General features: G+C 35.8%; 1 protein-coding gene across 1 annotated transcript; it reads right to left on the bottom strand.

Moving 5' to 3' along the window:
* Positions 1–6,823: 6,823 nt before the first annotated feature.
* On the bottom strand, positions 6,824–8,944 carry LOC122009107 (protein DEHYDRATION-INDUCED 19 homolog 2-like). The gene is made up of 5 exons (XM_042565130.1): positions 8,730–8,944; positions 8,486–8,640; positions 7,858–7,935; positions 7,425–7,672; positions 6,824–7,070 (listed from the first exon to the last, which is right to left on the bottom strand). The coding sequence occupies exons 1-5, from the start codon at positions 8,800–8,802 to the stop codon at positions 6,971–6,973; spliced, it is 654 nt and encodes a 217-aa protein (XP_042421064.1). The 5' UTR covers positions 8,803–8,944; the 3' UTR covers positions 6,824–6,970.
* Positions 8,945–9,734: the final 790 nt, after the last annotated feature.

The following is a 9,734-nucleotide window of genomic DNA, read 5'->3' as shown; positions in this document are numbered from 1 at the left end:
AATTTAAGTTTTAAAATAAGTTTTTAAGTTAAAAAAAAATTAAGTTTTAATTTTAAAATAAATTTTTAAGTTAAAAAAATTAAGTTTTAATTTTTAAAATAAATTTTTAAGTTAAAAATAAATTTAAGTTTTAATTTTAAAATAAATTTTTAAGTTAAAAAAAAAATTAAGTTTTAATTTTAAAATAAAATTTTAAGTTAAAAAAAAATTTAAGTTTTAAAATAAGTTTTTAAGTTAAAAAAAAAATTAAGTTTTAATTTTAAAATAAATTTTTTAAAAAAAATTAAGTTTTAGTTTTTAAAATAAATTTTTAAGTTAAAAAGAAATTTAAGTTTTAATTTTAAAATAAATTTTTAAGTTAAAAAAATTTAAGTTTTAATTTTAAAATAAATTTTTAATTTAATTTTAACTTAATTTACTTTAATTATAATTATAATTTAATTAAATTTAATTTAAGTGTTCTTAGTCATCTCACCCGATCTATGTTTTCAATCAGGGAATCCTATAATTTTATGAGATGAATTAGATTCAATTTTGGAGTTTGTTTTAACTTGTGTTATATTCAAGTTTAACTTTGGGTTCAACAAATAGGCGTTCTCTGGATAAACTTCTGGGCTATGGTGAGTCACTCGGACATCATTAAAGTAACCATGCCTTCGAGGTTTTCCAAATAGTCCTATCCACTGGACTTAGTACAAAACCTTAGTCTAATTGGTTAGGATTCATAAAGGGTAGCTTCGGTCAATTCCACTTAGCCATATGCATCAGGTCGAAGCTATATGTTCCTAGACATGCATAGACTAAGCTTCCCTAACGTACTATCATCCAATATTTCACCAGCACCATTTTTCAAGTTAAACTTGAACCATTTTTAACTAATCATAATTACCCTGTTGGGTAGGTTGGTTAGGGTTACCCTACCGGGTAGGTTAGTTTTAGAGGTGCCAGCTATTCTGGAGTCTCCCCCTGAATTAATTACCATTTAATTTATCTTTGTTCTCGGTTTATGTCTATTTCTTTTATAATTAAATTTCACTTGATGATAGTTTACATTTTGTTGATTTTTAATATGTTTAGATTTTAAACCTTTTGGTTCAGGTTTGTATTCTAGTTTTTTATTTGGTTTATTTGACTTTATATAATATATTTTATCTTTAGGGATGTAGTATTGATTAAGTCCTACTTGCGTGATTAAACACACTTTCAGAACCCAAGTTTGTTTTGTTGGTTTGTGTTGGGTTATTAATGACTTGAATGTTTTATTTGAGCTTGACTTATAGCCAAGTCCGATTTTATTATACATTTCTTTTTGATTATTTAATATTAAATCTAAGTTTTTGGATCTTGTTGTGAATTTTTCTAACATTTCTTTTAAATTATTAATTTCATTTTTTAGTGATAAATTCTCCTCCTCAAGTGTTAGAACTTGAGTTGGATTTGAATTTTTTGTTTGTTCCTTGAGATTTTGATTTTCTTTAAAAAGCAACTCATTTTCTTTTTCTATTTTAACTAATTTACTGTTTAAGCAGGAAATAATTTTGAAAAATTTCTTATTTAAATTTTGGTATACCTCTTCAGGACCTTCGGAAACGAGTACGGACTCGTGGTTCGATTCAGGTTCGGACCCGTTTTCCGATTCTTCCTTCGATTCTTCTTCGCGGGCCATCAGCGCGAGGTAACTCTTGTTCTTCTGTTCTTCGGCTTCCAATTCATCCGAGGAAGTGTCGTCTCACGTTGCTTTAAGGGCCTTCTTTTTGGTCGTTCTTGGTTTCTCGTTTTTCAACTTTGGACACTCGTTCTTGTAGTGGCCCTTTTTGTTACATCCAAAGCATGTCACACTCCTCGAGTCGGTTGGAGAGTTGATCTTCTGAAGGTCCTTTTTGGTGAAGCTCCTTTTCCTCCTGGTGAACATTTTCCTTACCAAGTTCACCAGGTGCTCTTCATCTTCAGAGTTCTGATCAGAGTCGTATTCAGGTTCAGACTTGTTCTTTATCTTCTCCTTGGAGGAACCTGCAAACAAAGTTACACCCTTCTCAGCCCCGACGTTAGTTTGCTCGTGTAGTTCTAATTCACAAAACAACTCGTCTAATTTAAATTTAGATAAATTTTTTGAAATTTTGTAGGCATCCACAATAGATGTCCACAAACTATTATGTGGAAACACATTCAGTGCATACCTTATTAGGTCCCGGTTCTCCATTTGGTGGCCTATCGCGTGGAGTTCGTTGAGGATGTCCTTGATCCTCGTATGTAGCTGACTTGCAGTTTCCCCTTCCTGTATTTTTATATTGAATATTTTATTTAGAGTAAATCCCTTTTTGTTACCTTAGCATCGCTGGTTCCTTCGTGCAGCTCGATCAGTTTGTGCCACAGCTCTTTGGCGTTCTTATGTGGTCCAACCTGGTTTAGTACTTCTCTAGTCAATCCGCACTGTAGGGTGTTGATTGCCTTGTTCTCTATCGATGCCTTCTTTTTTAGGTCTGATGTCCAATCTTTTGGATCCAGTAGATTCCCGGAACTGTCTACTGGAATTTTGTAGGGTCTGGTGATGCTCATCCACTGGTCGAAGTCCGTCTTAAGATACACTTCCATTCGCTTCTTCCAGTATGGGAAATCGTCCCCGTTGAAAAGGGGAAGTCGTACTGTTCTGAAGCCTTCAAGATGAGACATTTTAATCCCTGCACACAATCAAATAAATAGGCAGGCAAATTCCCAAGACTTGGTTTTGGATTAGCAGTGCGGGAAGAATTAAAAGATAATAAATGAACTAAATTGGTGTTGCACCAATTTAGATTTAATTTCAACGAGAAAACTTTCCAAAAAGATAATAGTATCAGTTTGGAATTGAATGTAAGATTGAAAGCGAAAGAAAGAAAAGAAACAAGAGAAAATTTCCCCCCTGTCTGATTGGTGGTTGCACCAAATCAGAGCGGTACCTGCTCTGATACCACTTGTTAGATCGTGAAGTTTCGATAGAGGGGGGGTGAATATCGATTAAACAATTCGTTCGAAAAGAGTTACGCACAATGAAAATAGACAGACAATGCTAACACAAACCAGTTTTACTTGGTTCGGAGCCTATGTCGACTCCTACTCTAAGGCCTGCACACAAGGGTGCTTTCGGCGGGCAATCACTAGCAGTTCGGAAAATTATTACAAGTTAAGTGCTGAAGTGCTAATGAAAATTAAAGTGATACCGACAAGAAAATTAACCAAAGAAGAAAGAGCGTGTTGTCGGAGCTTTGTTGGCGTCGCAGGAGCGCAGAGCAGCAGAGCAAGCAGTATAAGATCTCTCATTTTCAGTTGTCTTTAAAGCTCCCCTCTGACTCTCCTTTTATAGGATGCTCGGGGCGCCCCGGATCCCTTCCTGGCGCCCTGGTGAGACGTGGCAGGTCCAACCAGCGAGCTCCACGTGGTGACGTGTGATCTGGATAAAAATCACCTCCAGGGCGCCCGGACCACCTTTCTCCAGCAACCAGCTTTCCTGCAAGATAAGGTTAGTCCAAGGCAAATAAATAATGTATATCCTGCAAAACAGAGTGTTAGCACAGTTTATAAGTTTGACATAAAAAGTATGACTTAGATTCCGTCTTTCCGAGACCGGAATCTAGTCACGATCTCGACTTAGATATCCGAAATGGATCTAAGCCGGATCGATGCCTAATGTTCCCTTCCCGGGAACGCATCCTCACAGTCACTCCCTTCCAGTGACTTACCTTTACTCACCTGTCAGACGTCCGGTCAACCCTTCGACCCGTCTGGACTTCTCGCCAGCTATCCGGTCAGCCCGTCGACCTAGCTGGACTTCTCACCAAGCGTCCGGTCAGCCCGTCGACCCGCTTGGACTTTGTGTCAGACATCCGGTCAGCCCGTCAACCTGTCTAGACTTCGTCTGCACACTCGGTCAGAGTGTTAGATCACAACAACCTAACTTAACCCGATTTGTCATTCATCAAAACCTGAGTTAGACCGTTAGTGCTAACCGCACCAACACATCTTGCTTTGGTCATCACTGTGCGTGGGCATCCATAGCTTGGGCCACCATTTCCAACAACAAGATCTTCAACCGCGAGATAATAGGGAAGCAACCAAATTAAGGTAAGCAATGTATAGAGATTTGATTGCATTTATGTGATGGGTTGGTGGATATGAATTTTGTATCAGATTTTATTGAAGAAGGAAAAGGTAATGTGAACCATTTGTTAATTAAGATTTAATTGGATTAAATCATAAGAGGATTAGTTGTGTAAGAAGTGTTGGATCAGTAAATAGAATTAAAATGTTGATTTCCTAATCAGATTAGGATTAGGATTAGTTATTTGGCTTGTGATAGAACTTAGCAGTACTATGTATTCTGTGTTGTAGGATACTAGTCGGAGACACATCTCGACGTGGCATTATTTATCACGATCGGCAGATAAAGACGGGTACTTCTTACTTTATCTCTTTAGTACATTGATCCTAGTGCATAAGCTATATTTTCGGATAGTTTCTGTATTTATCTTGACTCCACTCGTATTTCTCCTGTACTTGATACTTAACCACTCAATCTTTGAGAAACTCGTTTCTATATCTATACAGTCTCTAGTTGCTATCTATGATATTTAGCAGATACTGGATACCATATACCATATACCATATACTAGATAGTATATATTGGATATATGGATACTGGATATCATGTTTACTTGCTTGAATGTTGTTATTTACATACCTTACTAAGCATGCTGGCTTCACGTACATACCTGTTTTCTGTTTATATATATATATATATGATGACTGTTGCATTTTACGCATCATGTCATTGCATGCATGCCGGCGACCATGTCTCCCTTGTGGTTGAGTGGGTCGTTAGCCAGGACCGCACGCTCAACCACTCATGGGTAGTGGTAGTGGGAATGTGCTGCTTGTCCTGTCATGCACTCACTCGATCACTCATGAGTAGTGGCGGCTGGAGTTGTGAGCAGCAAGGACCCTATTGCTACGTAGCTAAATAGCTACTATGCAAACTGTCCACTCGGTCACTCGAGAGTAATGGCAGTTTGAGTGTCGTACAGTTGTCATCGATCCGACCTCTCGACCATACAAGGGTCGTGGTGCGGAGGGGTGGGCGGAGTGACCATCCGTGCATACGCTGTTATTATTATACCTACTGATGTTGTTGCTTACTTATGCTGCTATTGCTTATCTATGCTACTGTTGTTTAGTTATGTTGATATGCTCACATAGGTTGAGATATATACCTGAGGTATGGGTTTAGACACTGGTTTACTTATTGGTAATATGTATATATCTCACATGTTACCCGTGTAGTTATGAGCAGTACTATAGCAGGTCTTTGCTACATCTGACCTTCTATTACTAGCCTAGGATATGATTTCAAGTATGGATATTTATTATGATATCACTATTGTATCTGCTATTTTCCCTTTGTATCTCTAGTTCTTTATTATGTTCATGCACTATCCGTCTATTACCCGCTGAGTCTTAATATTCACCACCCCATAAACTGGTTTATTTCGTCAGGTAGCAGGTAAAGAATTCATGGAGTCGTTTGGAGGCCATGTTTGCCAGCCCCACGTCACATTGGAGGACAATCTATGGTTTCGGTTTCTTACGCTATTTTGTTTTGGATTTGTGATCTTGGCATTGTAATAGTTTGATGTGGACTTGGAGTTTAGCTTTGTGATATCTTGTATTTGGTTTGGTAATGATGTGTCAAGCCGAGCAGACTCGCAGTTAGTTATTTGGTTTATTTTATGTTCGTTATTCTGTGATTTTCCACTGTGTTTATGTTACATCCGTGTGGGTTGTCTATTAAACTGCGTGGTTGTGTTTTCATCTAGCCGTGTGGGTTGTTGTATATTACTGATGAATATGTTTGTGGATGTATGTATATATATGCTTCAGATTGTCACTGGTACTGAGAGATGCTGTCGAAATTTTGTCGATAGGGATTTCTCTAGGGGTGTGACAGTATCAGAACCCGATCATGCTTTGACATGATCGTAAAATAGTTTTACGAATTGTAGTAATTGTAGTTTTATTATTTTAGGCATTAGGAAAATACGGATTGGAAAATTATTTTCCAATTTGAGATTGAAATCCCACATAATCATTCATAATTGATCCATCAATCGATTGATATGTCTATTAATCTATTAAGCATATGAGCCAATTGATCAGTCGTTGATAAAAACTTCTCCTAATCAATGGACGAAAGCTCTCAATCGATTAAGAAGCTAAAAATCACAAACAAAAACTTAATCCAAAAATCACAAGCAGAGACTTCTAAATCGTTTGTCTAATCGATTCAATCGATTAACAAAAATCATCAATTATTAAGCGGTCAAAAATTACGTACAAATGACTTTGTAATCGATTACTGAATAAATCAAGTATTTTAATCAATTATTTCGTATAGAGTTTCGTAATCAATTACTTAATTGATTAAACATCATAATCGATTAACGAATCGATTAAGAGCTCTATTTTCATGAATAAAAAGTTCCACAATTGATTACCCAATCAATTAAAACCTGAATCAATTAAGAATAATTCTGATCGAACAATAAAGATTGTAATCGATCACTGAATCGATTGAGAATTTTCCAATGATTAATATTTTTAAAAATAAATAAATAATTTAATAATTTTATCAATTGAAAAAAATTATTATCAAATCTTAAATATAAAAAATAAATTAATAAGTTTACATTAAAAAAAACTAAAAACCTAAATTTTATATAAAAAATCGTTTAAAAAATAATATTTATTTTTAAAAAAAAACATATTGAGTCCATAATGTTTTTTCTGTCTAAAGCCTCAAAAATAGTTGAGACAGCCCTTGCCTATCAATATGTTACATACAAAACAAGTTCTTATCTGATGTCAATGAAGACACAAGAATCAGAGATGCTCAACAATGTCTTGCGGTAGCTGATGCCAACATGAACAGCCAAATTCTCCCTCAAAAGAAGTTATCAAAGATTGTAGAAATAACAAGGCCTTGCAGGAACTCAGTCCTCCGAACTTGTTCCTCATCCTCGAATGAAGAAGATGGCTCAGCACTGGAATGAGAATTGAGGTTAACATAATAGAGGAAAAGCGAAAACAAACGATAGGGCAGCATAAACATTAGTCAATGTTTCGAATTCATGACAGGCAGTAGAGACAGATTGATTTTCTCGAACAAGTGTACAGTATTGATAATGATGCGACCTAAGATAGTGATCAATCATGGATTTAAATAGCAAGATTGAAAAATCTTCAACACAGCAGCCATTGATGATTACTACAGATAAGAGAGAGATTAGGCAGTAAATTATGGTTTAGGATTCAAATTAGTAGCAGGGAATAAGATCTTCAAGCATGACCTCGTTATTTTCTAAAGAAGCTTTCATTTTAACCAAATTGTCTCTTACCTTTCAACTGCTTTTTCATCTGATAATTTATCAGCCATAGTTTCTCGGTTTGAAGATTCCAACGGTGTAACTTCCAATGGATCAGTCATGGGGAAATTGCCAATAAATCTTGACAACAATGGATCAGGTGCTGTGTTGGAAGGAAAATTTAGGCAAGATGATTCCTCGAGAAAAGTTTGATCACTGCTATCACACAACTTTCTCAGCATGGAGTTGAAGTCCGAAGAACCTTTGTAGACTCTACTCTTCTGTGGCATGTAAATGCACATTCAGGAATTCAAGTTGCTAATCAAACATACAACATGATATCCCATGCAAAATGAGCCAATAAACAAATGTTCAACTCCTAAAGTAAGTTTCTAATAGTTAATACTGAAGATTCCTGCTGAGTTTTAAAGTTTCCAAGTTCAGAGATAATGAAAATTACAGATACCTTAAAGTAGTCCCCGTGTTGCACTTCTATGTGGTCAACCATGTCAAATTCAATCCTAGTTTGGCAAATAGGGCATGCCTGAAAAAAAAAAAGTAATGGATAAAATGGTTCAAATTATAGCCCTAGCACGAAGCAGGGTTAATCAGGTAATCACGAAGCCAAACAAAAACAGCAAGAAAGAAATTTAAGCTGAAACATATTCAAGACATGAAAGGATAAGGTTTGAGTCATCTGTAAATTGTTATGGCCATCACGGTCTGCTGATGAAGACAATCTTGATGAAAATGGATAGGTATGTTCATATACAAAACGATTAACCACAAAAACTTCCAAATTTATGAAAGTCTTAAACCTTACTGAAAATGAATATGGAAAGATGTTTTCCCAACTACTATCAATGAATTCTTAGTGCAGTGCAGGATTGATGCCTTAAATCTGATTTAGAACCTTAGAAAGCTATAATCCTAAAGAAGATAACTTAAAAACAGTTTCCAATGAGAAGATTACATAAGTTAGTCATGATTCCCAAACCAATTTCTCCAATAAAAACTACATCGAACCCTATTTTTTTTTTTTTGGAAAAAAAAATACGAACAGAAGCATCATAACTATAATCAGTAGCAATTACCCCTTTCGTATGCTCCCATGGGTGCTTCTTGTCAATATGAAGGCACAAGCTTATGACATCGAATGCCTCAGAGCAGAAGGGGCAAGGGAACTCCGTCAAGGAGTCGTAGTCGTCCTCTGCCGCTCCATGAAACTCCTCCATACCAAGACACGCGTCTACCAAGCACAATCCGACAACGGAGGCAAAGAGTAATCAAGATCCAGAACTCCGCGAAAGAAATAACCCAAGGGCGGCGCATACTGACCATAGAGAGGTGGAAGGGTGGGCCGGCGGTGTGCGAAGGCGTGGCGCGAGTGGCTCCGTCGGTCGTTCTCCATGATGCCTGAGTGGCGAACTTGTGGAGAGTAGGAGCTGAGGCTTCCGAATCGAATCAGACGAAGGAAAGGTTGGGTTTTTTGTTTTTTTTTTTTTGATGTACTTTTGAAGCGAAAGTGCTCGGCAACTTCGATTGCTTCGGGAGGAAGGAGAGGAAGTGGAGACAAAGGGCGTGGCGTCGAAAATATAATAAATAAATAAAAATTATTTATTCTTTATATGACTTGAGGACGGAGAAAGTAGGGCCCACACGAGGGTCGGTGAAGGTGACGGGGCAGCACTTGGGGTAGGACCCACTAGTGTGAATCCAACATGAAAAGTGTGCTGTACCGAAGAACTAATTTATTAAACAAATATTTTATTAGTAATATATATATATATATATATATATATATATATATATATATATATATATATATATATATAAATTAATTATTTTTTTAATATTAACCAATGTTATTCTATCTTAAAAATACATCATTTTAAAGATTAGCAATTTTAGTCCTAAATTCTTCAATCGACTAAGTCAATTGAATAATTTTATATTCGATCGTAAAATTTATCAATCAATTACCTAATCAAATTAATTGAATAATCTTTTGTTATTTTTTTTTCAAATTGAACATACCATTCATGTTCATGTTAAAAAATTATTATTGACTGAGTCGATTAAATAACCTTCTATTGCATTTCAAGTTGAAAATATTATTCTTCTTAGAAATACTATTTATTCAGTTGATTGTTAACTTGTGAAGCAGAGTACTCAATTGATGAATTTGAAATCAAGAAATTATGATTTAGTTAAATTTGGGGCTTACAATAATCGACTTATAACAATCGATTGATTGATGGTGCAGTGGTTGATGAGTTTAGGGAGTCAACTAAAGTACTTAAAACCATAAAAGGTTATTTAGGGATCTGTGATTTAGAACAG

This window comes from Zingiber officinale, chromosome 8A, assembly GCF_018446385.1.
Source record: "Zingiber officinale cultivar Zhangliang chromosome 8A, Zo_v1.1, whole genome shotgun sequence".
NCBI classification, from domain to species: domain Eukaryota; kingdom Viridiplantae; phylum Streptophyta; class Magnoliopsida; order Zingiberales; family Zingiberaceae; genus Zingiber; species Zingiber officinale.
The sequence above is the reverse complement of the archived record's forward strand: the minus strand, read 5'-3'. Positions and strand labels throughout refer to the sequence as shown.